Source organism: Echeneis naucrates, chromosome 13 (assembly GCF_900963305.1).
Source record: "Echeneis naucrates chromosome 13, fEcheNa1.1, whole genome shotgun sequence".
Lineage (NCBI taxonomy): Eukaryota > Metazoa > Chordata > Actinopteri > Carangiformes > Echeneidae > Echeneis > Echeneis naucrates.
In genome coordinates, this window is record NC_042523.1 from 6,947,345 (window position 1) to 6,961,128 (window position 13,784).

Consider the following 13,784-nt stretch of genomic DNA (forward strand, 5'->3'; position numbering starts at 1 on the left):
TCACTTTATTATCTTTACCAGCAGGCCTCCATAAAGCATAAAGCGCTGTAGATCAGGTGACGTGTGAAAATGAGAAGCAACTCAATGGTGACTGAGAGGTGGATCCATTTGGGGGAAGGAAAAAAAAACTGTCTGATCTTAGACAGCTTTTGTCCTGTGTTTCACCATCAGCTCTGGAAAGTGAGTATTAATGTCAAACCCACTTCAAAAGGTGCCTTTGATGCATATGATCAGCCTTCACTCAATGATGGTGAGCTACTCCAGTGATATATTCCATGAAAGAAATATAACGAATCTAATAACTGAGCACTTTACCCCTAATCGAAAATAAGTTACAAGGACTACATCAAGCTATTTTAGGCCTTTATGAATTGGACCACGTTTATTACTGCAAAGGTAAAATCTGTTTCTCAGTCCCACCCTGGAGCTAAAACACACACAATGACATAATGATATGCATAAAAATAAATGGCAATGTTGCAAAAAAACAAACAAACAAACAAACTCCTAAGCGGCCCAAATGAACACGGTACAGGTAGCTTATCAATTGAGTATTTATACGGAGGCCTGTTTCTGCCTTTTGCCTGTGGAAGGCTTGGATGGACAGGAAAATAAATGCGTGTTTATATCTGTTCAGTGAACATTTAAGGATTGTTTTGTCTGCCTGAGGGAAGAAGTTCAAATTCAGGAAGAATGAGGAGCATGAGAGGGATCTAAATAGATTCCCCTTCGTGTCTTTGTTAATAAAAAATGAGCCAAACTGAATGACGTCGCCTCATAATCATGACCTCTATCGCCTTCCAACTGCTCAGCATTTCAATGCCACCTCAACCACACGGACATGGTAGGATTAATGAACAGCCTCACCAAATGGTACGGTTACATGACAGCACAGGACATGAAACGTTATTTGATTCATCATTTCACATGTAATGCGATACGTGATTCTAAAACCTGACTGGCACGGTTATACATGAACCAAGTTATTAGCATTTTATGACTGAATTTAGATTTGGATGTGAATATATGTATGGATGAATCTAATTTACACAAATTACACACAAGTATGTGTATAGGGTAAATTAGGGCTGCAACACTTAATTACTTTTATTACATATTCATTTTTTGATTATTGTTTTCAATAAGACGACAAACTCAAATTAGCATTAGGTGACCTTACATGGCATCTTTTGTCCAACCCATAGTTCAAAAGCCATTTAATTTACAGCAAAAGGGGAGCATGTAAATAAAGGGATGTGGCAGCCGTTGCTCAGGAGGTAGGGTGGATTGTTCCCCGCTTAGGTTGGTGGTTTGATCTTCACTTCCCCCAGATAATTTTTTTAAGTGACTTTGGGCAACACATGCTTCTGATGGCTGTTCCCTCGGTGTGTGTTTGCGTGTAATCTGGCTTCTAGTTGTAGTAGAAACCACTGTGTGCAAAGTTGGTCAATCTGTCTATCATTTGTTCCAGTCTTTGGAACAATGCCAAATAATAGAGCAACATGAAATTCACACACGGACACTTTTCTTGCATTTTAAATTACCCGGCCTCTTTGTATGTCTATGTGTTTTCAATGTGGAATGTGGTCTGCATTTCTCGATGGATATTTCATGTGAGATGTTTTTGTGAAGACTTTTTTTTTCCTGCGTTGTGTGTTTTTTGTGAAGCAATGAAATGCAGTACTGTGCCCACGACAAATTTGCCTTTGGGGAAAATAAATTCTATTCTATTCTTGAAAGGCAGATAGCAAAAACTAATGCAATTATTTCCAAATAACTGCTTTTCCTCGCGTACTGTACAACGCCCGCTGACTGTGTGTGCACCTGCAGCTTCCGATTACGTGTTCCCAGGATGACTCACCCATGAAGTTGAGGTAACCTTCACCGCCCAGACCATGAGTGAGGAGGCGAATCATCTTATGCAGCTGTATGCCGCGGTCAATGATGTGTGTCATGGGAACCAAGGAGCTCATGTTGGTATACATCTCCTTGTCCATCAACCAGAAGGCCAGAGACTTATCCCCAACCAGAGCCTGGAAACGGAGGACAGGCTTTGTAATCCACACCCGTATGAGGCAGAATGCATTGAAACTGCAAAGTACAGCCCTGTAGAAAATAGTTTACCTGATCATGGCTTTCTGCATAGGCTATGCATTTCTCTCCAAAGCGCCTGTTAGTCAGTGTGTAGACAATATTGCCCATGCTCCAGTCCTCATCCTTTAACTCCTTCAGGATCTACACAGTGACAGAGAGGGGTTATTGAAAAGAGAATGATAGATGTGTAGCTGAAAGATCCAGTCGAGCTCTGAGTGATGTCTGAAGCTCAGTATTTCAGTTCTGGCAGTCTTTCTTTCTTTTTTAAGTTTTCTCTGGGTTACACTTCTTTCCCAGATCAATCTCTGTTTTGACATCTATATATCCGCACTGTGAGTTATGTCTACCTTTGAATGGCGGTAATAGAGTTTTTAATAACTTCACTACAGCCCATGGGTAGTAAGGCATCAGCTCTCCCCACCTGAGATGGGCAAGGTCAGAGCCTCTCATCCAGACGGAAGGATTCAACAATAAATCCAAACGTGAAATCAGTGCTCTGTCGCTGGCCTGCCCACATACGTCCTTCCTGCCAAAAGAGTCATTTTCAGGGGTCAGAAGTAAACAGGGGGCTAGCAAAACAGACATTTTGAGAACGTCTGCCCTGCACTAACTGGCCCTAAACACTCCTTACAAGCAAATAGCACAGGGCAGCGCGAAAATAGCCACATGCACAACAGCACACGGAGATGTTTTAATGAACTAGAGAGATGCTAGGAAGCCACGGTTTCAATATCATTCCTGAATTTGAAAAAGGACTGAGTTTATGCCCTCCAAGAACCCTTGGTGATGGGCACACTGTCTGTGTGATTGGTGGGTGAGTTGGCCAGTCCTGCTCAGTGACAGGCTGAAGCCTGCTCAGTGGAATTGGTCATGACAGCTGATTGACATGTCAGGAAACCTTTATATTACTCTACAGAGCCATAATCCTCTGAGTAAAGAGAGTAAATTGTGGCGATCAATATGTCTGAGATGAACTGTCTGGTCCACCTAAATAGAGGCTTTCCAGCCCTATATATCACCATCTGTTCGCATTCACTCTTCTTCACCTTAGACTTGTGTGGCCATATTAGTCAGTGCCAGTGGCACCGGAAAGCCTCATCGAGGCACCCGAGGCATCATCTACATGTGCAACAAATTCTCACACCTTTTAACTCCCTGTGAGCTCAGTCTGGTGCTTCAGATCCTAAATAAATGTCTTGCTCTCTATCCTTCTGTTTAATACCAGACCTAATCAGACTTCTGATGCTCAGGAGCGCAGAAAAATTAATCCAACCTCTTAGATCCCCTTTTTAAAATCACATTTCCACAAGCAGGCAGCAGTTGGCAAAGCTAATGTTGTGGACATTAGATGTGACCTTGTGTCTGTTCCATCCCAATAGATTTTACTGATACTAGAACTTACGATGATGATATTTAAATTATGTGTGCATCTTTTTGATAGTAGCTAACTTTGCTTTTTTTCATGAGCAAATGCTATAGAGAATTATTTTAAATGATAGAAAACATAAAGCAGATGACTTCGTAAGTCAAGCTTTAAAACTAATTTAAATTTGGCCTATACTGGGGGTGGATGTGGCTCAGGAGAGTTATCCACTGGCCAGAAGGTCAGTGGTTTGATTCCTGACTCCTGAATTCCACGTCCTTGGGCAAGATAGTGAACCTAAATTGCCCCTGATAACATCACTGTGGGAGAGTGTGTGCGTGTGTGTGAGTGCGTACGGTAGAAGAATGCTTTATGAGTGGTCAAAAAAGTATTAATTTTGTGTGTATGTGAGTGTGTATGTGGCTGAATGTGTATAAAAAAAAAAAAAAGTCCTTTGAGACTAGAAAGGCAACGTGCATTTTGTATTGTTAAAGGTGACTATAAACCCTTTCTAAACCTATGAGTGATGAGAAATGCTACAGGAATATATTGAAAGAATGAAAATATCATATACATATATAAACACACATAAAGAAATATTAACTGCTAATTTTATTTTAATGAAATTAAATTTGGGTTACCAGGTTGACATTCTCAAGAAATGTAAGACACCTTGTTATGGCGGCCTGAGTAACAATATTACGATACAGCAGCTATAAAGATAAATGGAACAGCAATATTAAAAAAATATATATGTGTAATGCAACAACAAATGAAAATAAATATATTTTTTAAATGCTGCTTTCTTTATTCCACCAGCTGCAATAGAAAAGTTATACTACAAAAAGTGAAGAATATACCCCAGAGATCATCCCGGCCGCCTCCACATCCACGTATAATCAGACACTTTACACTTTCTTATGAATCATTACAATTCAATTCAAGCGCAAAACTGGTCTGGGAGCAATTAATCTGGGAGTGGGACTGTCGGAGCGGAGACGGGAGTGACTGGGTTGACGACTTCTCTACCACCAGCTCACCCGCATCAGCCCTGACCAGCCGAGCTTCCTGGCACCACTGACACTCCACTTCATCAATGATAATGAGCAGTGCACAAATCTTACTTTACAAGCCCGCTGTCAGGCGCCAACCCAGATTAATTAGGCAGAGCCAGAATTTAAAAAAAAAAACTGAGTATAGCAGTGCAGGATGAGGTCATCTCACTAACTCGGACACACTGTGACTGATGCAATAGCCTATCTGCTACCATCTCATGGTGCCGGGGAGGACTTGGAACCGGAGCTGCCTTTGGTGCACAGTCTGTATTCAGTCTATATATTTAGTCCATCCCAAGCATCTTTCCTGTCCTGCCTTTTGCAAACACATCTGCTAGAAGTGTGTATTAGTTTTCTGTTGCCATGGGGATAACGTCTCTTCGCACATATAATGCCACCCCCAGAGGTATGCAGGGGATAAAGGTGTACAACGCTCAATCCCGTGGATCAACTCAATGCTTCGCTATCTTCATCTTTTCACTGTTTAAGTAACTAATGAACTTTCTTCCTACGCAAAAGTCTCTGCCAGGAGCTCCACTCAAATCTAATGCACCTCTTAGCTCACCTCGCCTGAGAAATGTGCACCATCTGAGTCCTGCACAGCCAGTTAACACCATACAAGTGCAATTAGCTAATAAAACAAAGCAGGGTGAAGCTGAAATGTTTCGCCAAGCTGAGGGTGGGGGGGGTGGGGGAGGGGTCAAACAGAGTGGGCGCCCTTTAAAAGCTGTCATAAAGCCACCAACATTTTAACATACGCAAGATGGAGCCCGCCATTGTTTGGCGGCAACTGGAATGTTTATAAACGTCATGTTAATTGAAAGCATGTCCAGTATCATGCACAGAGGAAAGTGCGAGCACCAGAAGTGGATTTTCCCCCTGAAGCTAATAAGGAGCGAGCTGTGTGGACTGATATGTCCCCATTCAATTAAATGGAGGAACAGAAACAAAAATCAGGACAACTGACTCAGAGATCATTCTGCTGAACGAAGCAGAGGGATGCTGGAGAATTTTTTGCATCGTCTTCTCTTATCCAAGCTGTGACCAGCGAGCCTGCTACCTCCTCCGCCTCTAATTGTTTCAATTACATCTCAATCTATTGTAGCTGGAGGGAAGGGTGCTTGTTAGAGGGCTTTTGTAATATTATCCATTAGGAGTGACAGCATTTTATGGTCATAATCAGATCGAATCATCCGAACTTGTGCTGTGCGCCTTATCAAGTCCTCTCATTAGGATATCTTAATTTCTCACAGCCTGTTGGTCCTAACAGCCTTCTGCAGCTAGTAAATGAGTCATATCAATCAGTCATGCTGAGGACGAACCTCAGCGTGAGGCTACTGCTCAAAGAACCAAGAGCGACTCCATCGTGCACACATGTGAATCTATAAATAAGCTCACAGCTCTGTTGCTGTCTCTTTGTTTCTACTTCGCTCTGTTTCTTCCTGCCTGCCCGTCTGCCTGCCTGTCTGTCCATCTTTCTGAATGCCTGCCCTCACCACTTCATGTCTCCTTCTCCGCAACACACAGCTCACTGGAGGCTTGGGTCCATTCAAATCCCTCCCTAATTGACACTCTGTGAGAAGAGGCAAGGCAAGCCCTGAGTGCACTTCACTGGCTGTTCCAAGGTATGTTCACATGAATTTCACCACCGCTTGACCCCACGCGCTCCCTCGCCCGAGCCCCCCCCCCACGGTTTTGGGTCTTATCAAGGAAGCAACAAATTTATGTGAGAACATGCAACCAGAAGAAGTGTCTCAATGAATATTGCATTGCAAGCAATATTGTTTGAAAAGTAAAATCAGCAGCAGTCTCTCCAGAGGCATCTGGAGGATAATCCTATGAAAACTCTGGCTACCGGAGACGAGGCTGCGTCTCAGCGGTACAGCATTGCATTGGCTGCTGCACAGCTCGTGCAAGCATCACCGAGGAAGGTCAAGTCTGGGACCCCCCCCCCCCTTACCACCACCACCACCACCGCTACTGAGCAAAACCCACTGCTGCGAGACACAGACTTGATTAACGATGCAGAGACTTCCCCCATCAAGAACACAAGAAACTGTAGCGCAAGAGGATGCATGCAATGCCGAGGTTGCACACACTTGGCTTTGCCTTTTTAACAAAACGAGCAAATATAACTTCCAGGGTGGGCTCATAGATTAGACGAGGCGTAGCTTTACATGAATCTTACGACTGATAACCTCTCTAGGCATTTTGTACACAGCATTTTTTTTTTTTTGTCAAATATCAAACAAGAAAGGCTCTCCGCTTCTAAATATGAACACGCACAGACATATGCACAGTAAAGGACACAAAACAAATCCACATTCACCAGCCAACTCAAACAGACAGAAAACATCCCCAGGGATCACCTGCTGCTGCTCCATTTCCCTACAAATGTACTTTCTTAAGTAATATTTGCTGAGTTCATAAAAAACACTTTGGCACACCAACAACAAACTGGTGGCAGTTTTATTAATGCAGACTTTGAAGAAAACACCAATGGGGCCAAAAAACTAAATTATGAGTTATGTACCGATCCCAAGTACTGTAAATTTAACCAAGTTGTGTGGAAGAGGTAAACATTGCTCCAAAACAATGTAAAAACAAAAAAATAAAACATACAAAAAACAAACAATCAAAGAAAAAAACCTTTGCAGACAGCAAGAAAGTTTTTATTTTCAGATAAAGAAATAAATAATAGCCTTCATTTATTTATGGATAGACAGCTGGATGTGCATGCACTTTCCCTCAGATACTCAGCTTCAGTTATGGACTTTCATACCTGTTGGCTGCACAGTTATAAACAATGTTATCCCATTGTGGGCCATTAAGTACTTTCACAGTGGCAGTTTGGGCTGAAGTGGCGAGCTAAAGGGTGCTTCAGCGGTTGTTGTGGAAGGACGGAGAATATTTGCAACCAGAATTTCCCATCTGGACTGAAGCATTGTTGGGCAGTAGCACCTCACACAACAGTGTTATCATCTTTGCCAGCAATGAATAGTGGCAGAAAGTAGAGATATTACATATTTAAGATGGTTTTGTTATGGTCTCTGCTATCATCCGACCTAAATGCTGTGCCAGATTGAAGATAGTGTCCTATCACTGTCACCATGTTCATTTTCTCGTACTTGTTAGGCTATCGGCTGATGACATACTCAGTGTGCTAAATCTAGTTTAGAAACTCTCGTTCATAGACTTTTCTGTAAAATCAAACCATCAATGTAAATCCTAATGTGAGTTTTATGGAAGAAATTAAATTTTTTTATTGTAAATTACAAAATTGTTTCTCCCTAATTGGCCTTTCAGGTCCATCATATCTGCCCAAGTAAAATATTGGTAAATTATGCATGAGATGTGAGAAAGAGCCAAGAGAAGGTTTTCCATTTGAAGCTGTGTGTGCCATTTACTAAGTCACATTATAATCATATTTATGTTGCAGCCTTCTCTTGGTGTCATTTTGAATTATGCATGGACAAATTACAAAGATGCTGCCAGTAGAAAAATAGAAATGCTGCAAGTCACACATAGGATATTTGTGGGCTAACATTTTGTTGTGGCTCAACATTATGAGCATATCAAAAATGTAAACAGTTATCATCTGCCAATGAAAAACCTCCCTTTGTAAAGTCATCTAACACTTTGGAAGCTGTTCGGTAGATATTTCTCTGTTTGCCTGCTGGAATACGTACACACGAGAAACATTTTGCCTCTATACAGCATGACTCATGCTAACCTTCAGCAAGCATGGGGAAAAACTCCAAAACTCTAAGAATAGGAAAGAAAACAGCTCTGCCCAACGCAAAACACAACAGAACCGCAGAGCCAACACAAAAATGAACAATGTTAACTTAACAATCACGCTACTACAATCCACAGTGTAAAAGGGATACGTGAGAGTCACAACATGCACATAAATAGCACAATATAATAATGAAATAAATAAATAATAGGTTTATTCATGCAAAATTCCTCAGTTAAACTCAAACTTTATAGTTTTCATATTCCTGTATTTTTAGAACAATAAAAGCAACCGCCCATTCTTTAATACAATATGGGTGAAATTCTTCTATATGTTGGATGAAATGAGAGGAGCATTTACCGTTGATGCGTTTAGAATTTGCAGCTATTTAGCTCGTCTTACCGGTCAGGAGAACTCAACGGAGCATTGAATTCAAACTGAAAAAATAACCACTGCTCTGGCCTAATTTAATGTTATCCCAAGGACAGACATTTCAGCGTGAATAATGAATCAAAGTGAAATGTAAAGGTGACTGTGAGCTGATTCAAATGCTCCAGTTAAGAAAAAAAAAATTTCAGCCCGGATCAGTGACTAGATGACCTTCATGTTAACAAAATTGAAGCTTGTCTTTCAACTGAAAACATACTGAGGAGGAGATAAATCATACAATCATACATATATGCAAAGGCCTTATCTAATTGCTGATCTAAAAAAAAGTGAGTGAGTGAAATGAGTGATTAAAGTCAAATGCTTCTAATTTCAACGAGAATTATGTAACTTCCATCATTTATTCATAACTTTATGTTCAAAAGGATAAATAATGACCTTCCAACTCTCACAGCAGGTAGGATTAACTCAGAAAAAAGGAAATTAAAAGTCCTTTAGAAAAAGCACAAAGACCTGCTTTAGTTTGATTAGAAAAAAAAAAAAAAAAGAAGAAATCTTGCAGTTCAGGGTGAAAACAAGCGGCTCAGACCGTTCAAGTGTGGAGAAAGCAGCCAGTGAAATACAGACAAATCATGTACATAATGCTTTAAGAATAACCTTCATCATTATCTGTTACATGGAAATGAATACACTCAGTATGTTTTTATCACCACTTTAATCCTACATGGTCATTATATTCAGGAGTCTCTTAGGGATTTAACTGTTTGTAGCCTTACTTAATAAAAACTGCTAATGCTATTCCATTCTGTTTTACAGTTGAACTGTTTAAAATGCATTTTCAGTATAAGGGGTGCAATAATATGAAAGTTTCCTATTACAGAACAGCAGGAGCAATGTCAAAGAAGTTCTTTTTTATAGCAGTGTCAAATTTATTGAAAATGTAAAAAAATAATTGCAAATTTGATTTCAACCAAAGCTTGTTGCATCTACACTGAGTGGCCAAAGAAGAATCTAATGTGACACATATATGCTATAATAGAATAAAATATATACAAAAACAATGTTGAAATGCAATTAATAAAAGCCTTCGAGACACAAGCTATAAAAACTGAACATTATAGGTTTCATCCCAGGACTATTCAATTCTATTGATTATTCTACTGTGCAGATTTGTGTGGCTTTCCTTATCATTGTGTGAGCAGGATGGGCATAAACAAGACTTTTTCCATGAGGATATAAGCATTGTAATGTAAAATGTGTGATTTTACCCTGTGCAAGTTGCATCATGTTTTCAGTTGTGTCAACGTTCCACGTCCACGCAATTTTCACCGGAGCAGAGTGAAGAGTAGGACGATCTCCAGGAAAATATAGGTCAAGATTCTTGTGTCACTATATTGCTTAACACGTTTTACACTTGAAAGCTTCTCAAAAGGCTCAGAAGCATTAGTGACAAGCTCAGCTGTAATGTACCACGAGGGTGCTTAGTGCCTCCTAACATGCCCTGTCGCTCTCTTTGTCTTTCATCCCTGTTTTGAAAACAAATGCTTTCACTTTTCTCTCTATCTGTAGTTCACATGAGAGTTTTGGTGTGAGCTCAGAGTGTATGTAAGACTTGCTGGGGAGAGAGAGTAGGAGAGAGAAAAAAAAAAAACAACAAAAACCCCCACCAAAAAAACAGGCAAGGTGCGCGCGCGCACACACACACACACATATATATATATATATATATATATATATATATATATATATATAGGGAGATTAAAAAGAAATGAATCATGTTACCTGGATCCACTTGTCAGGAATGGCCATAGCCAGCCGGTAATCAAAACCAAGTCCTCCCTCCTGCACTGCTCTGCAGAGAGCAGGCATCCCTGACACGTCCTGCGGAGAAGTCACACTATTTCATATCACATTTTCTCCTGGTGTGCACAGGTTTCTTTCCCAGAAGTCAGCCAAGATCACATCAATGCCACTCCAGAGCTCACATATTGAGGGGGCAAAAATCCTTTACCCCCAGGCCTAAAAAAGGAGTGACATCCCATTTCCTTTTGCATTACTTCTTAATTACACCAATTCATACGCAAGTAAGCAATGCTTAAGTAAAAACTGCTTTTAATTAATACTTGCTCTCGGCAGTGTCATTGCAAAGTGAACGGAAGCTGACGGTGTGAGAGGTGGTGTGTTTTTACCTCTGCAATGGTGATGCAGTCGGGGTAAAGGGTATGGAGAATGTGATTGGCAAGCATCAAGTAAACCAAAGAGTCTTCATCCACCTGAAGGCCGAAGTACTCGCTGTAGTCCCCTGAGAAGCTTGTGCCTGAGGAGTAAACACCCACACAGGCAACACTTGTCATGTTTTCAACCCAAACTTCTGAAATGCTTCATGCTACAGTTTTGTACAGTTTTTGTATTGTTTTTTTGTTTTTTGTTTTTTTTTTTACTACCTCTACTGTTTTATTTCTATATATTTCAGGACAGAGCTAACCATAAAAACCTCAATGTAATTTTTTATTGCTTATAAGGGTTTCTCTGTGCTAGTTAAAAACCAGTACGGAAACACATCTCTTCACAAAGAAATGAGCTAAAAAGTAGAATGTCTCTGTAAGATTCATAGACCTTTCCCAGACATTGACTGTATATAAAAGTGGATGAATGAAAAAATTGGAGGAAGAGCCAAAGCTGAAGTGTCTTAAACATGAAAATGGCCCTACTTTTCTCCTGAGTTATCACCTCAGTGAATATTTCCTCACCACTTTACGGTCGTGGTCACAAATATCAGGCCTCCGTCAATAAAACATGATTTTTTTAAAGTATCTTTTAAAATTATGGTCCCTCTTAGGGGAAAATAGAAGAAAAAGCAGGGTGTGCATTAGGGTGTGGCAACCTTGTGATTGACAGACCGTACCAGTGTAACACGGTGAACTGTCACACAAAGTAGAGGGAGCAGGTCTAGCAGCTCTAGCTCTCACTGCTCCTCAGCTTAACATTATCCTCCAAATATGGTTTCTTTTCATTTAAATTAATAAATAAATAAATCGCCAAATGATTGCGTATTACGTTATTTCCTGTTTTTACATGTATCTCCGGCTCTAGATTTAATATTTGCAATTTAATTTTAATACAGAAAGTTGTGCTTTGTGTAATAACAGATGAAGTTTGAGTCCGTCTGACCGGGTAAAATTTCTGTTTAATTGGCTCGCCTCATTGAATAATTGATCAAATGGCCAATCAGGCAACATTGTGTTGTAAAATTACAAATATCACTCAGAAGAATGACCTCATTTACGACCAGGTTTTGCCAATTAATCACTCCCTCAGTTTTTATTCATGTGTCACACACAAGTGTTTTGTGGGGTTTGGGGCACAAACCAGTCTTACCAATGCCGTGATGATGGTACAGCATAGATGTAACACCATCAAATCGAAAGCCGTCAAAGCGGTATTCCTCCATCCACCAGCGAAGGTTTGACAATAAAAACCGCAGCACTTCCCAGCTAGCAGGACACACAAACAGGCACACAGACAGACACACACACACACACACACACATTCAAGGGCAGATAAAAACGAGAAGCTGTGAATTATTCACACATCTCATCATGCACTTTAGGCACCAGAGATTAATTTTCACCGCTACAGGACATTCACATATTGATAACCAAAGCTCCATTATGTTGGAGATGGAGTGTCAGTGACAGGAGATAGTGTTTTCATTAACTACACTGTAGAGGGGGATGCCGTCCTTCACATACCCAGTTGTCAGGATTGGAAATCAGCAGCTTACAATACATAACATGAAAAGTTTTCTGATTTCCATCAGACCACTTGCATGACCACCGGGCAAGTGTTTAGTATAGCCAGGTCCACCCCTCCGTATTTGAACTGATAGGATTTCATGCTACACTTGGCTAAACAAACACCATGCAGGGGAATTGAGTTCCCTCTCCTGAGGAGGAGATAAATCACACACCTCTACTTTCCTTAACTTCCATCATCAACACACGATGAGCTCTTTTGTCCTAGAAACAAGGGGTGCAACCACCCCCCCCCAAAAAAAGCCCCTCAAAAACATTAATGAAACCTACAAACCATCTATATATGAAATTGTAACTTGGTGATGTGTTTTGTTGCCCACGGTGTTCCACAAAGCATGCAAATGCTTGCTGTGTCTGTCAGCTGGATTGTGTTGGTGGAGGCTGGAGGAGGTGGATTCCATAAATGGCCCCACGTCCCTGACTGAGTGATGGGAGAGTCATCTGGATCTTAACAGCCACTCAAGGCGAAATACACCACACACCTCACCCCTTCCCGTTCGGTGGCGTGTTGCCATGGAAACGTCCGTTAAAACTCAAGATTTGGCTGTCTTGTCTATGTGGTCTGCGTAATGAGAACCAAATGAAACATTGTACCCACTGATGCCACGCTGCAAAGCAGCAGCAAAGGATATGAGACGAATGAGACCTCTGTGCCGCTGATTAAATGTAAACCGCTGCCTCTGCTTAAGATCTAATTCACCACTCAGATGTTCTCTGTATCTTCAGCTCCCACAATGGTTTTAATGACGTATATGTTAAGTGTCTCTGCACACAGCCACACTTATGAACCTAATATTTATATACATTTTACTTTTGGAGGCAAAAGGGAAGTGACCTTTTCTCACCAAAAGGCTCGTGAAATATCATTTGACCTTCAGACCTTCATTCCTGCTTCTATGGACTGTAGTGCCATAATTAACTGCACTCATTGGCTTGAGGTACTTCAGGCCCCTTTCTTGAATATGCTGAAGATCCAGAGCATATCTGCAAAAACAGCTGATACCATGAAATGGAACCTTCATGATCTAATTTCAACAAAGTAACCAGGTTAGACAGATTATTGGTAACCATTAAAGAAAAACGACAGCCACTAATTTTTACCCTGAGTATTATTTGTCATATCACCGTGTCTTGCTTTGTTTTTTTTAATCTATCTTCTGTCATCAACAGATGGCAACGTTGTATGATGCTCTACAGCATTTGTGATAACATTTTGAAAGAAAAGGTTTAATTTCATATTTTCCTGAAATACCATGTGCATATTTTATTCATCCTAAACTGAAAAGCTGATCTTTATGTCTAAGCAAAGGGGGCATTTTTTGTGACAAATT

At 40.6% G+C, this 13,784-nt stretch overlaps 1 protein-coding gene across 2 annotated transcripts in view; it reads right to left on the reverse strand.

The window, feature by feature from the left end:
• The window catches only part of gbe1b (glucan (1,4-alpha-), branching enzyme 1b), an 86,178-nt gene that overhangs the window by 38,145 nt on the left and 34,249 nt on the right, over positions 1 to 13,784 (reverse strand). For both annotated transcript variants that reach the window (XM_029518209.1, XM_029518208.1), the window contains 5 exons: positions 12,017 to 12,132; positions 10,828 to 10,955; positions 10,421 to 10,519; positions 2,125 to 2,235; positions 1,862 to 2,033 (listed from right to left, as the gene is read on the reverse strand). In XM_029518209.1, the coding sequence (XP_029374069.1) occupies positions 1,862 to 2,033; positions 2,125 to 2,235; positions 10,421 to 10,519; positions 10,828 to 10,955; positions 12,017 to 12,132 (626 nt within the window). The remainder of the gene's footprint in view (positions 1 to 1,861; positions 2,034 to 2,124; positions 2,236 to 10,420; positions 10,520 to 10,827; positions 10,956 to 12,016; positions 12,133 to 13,784) is intronic.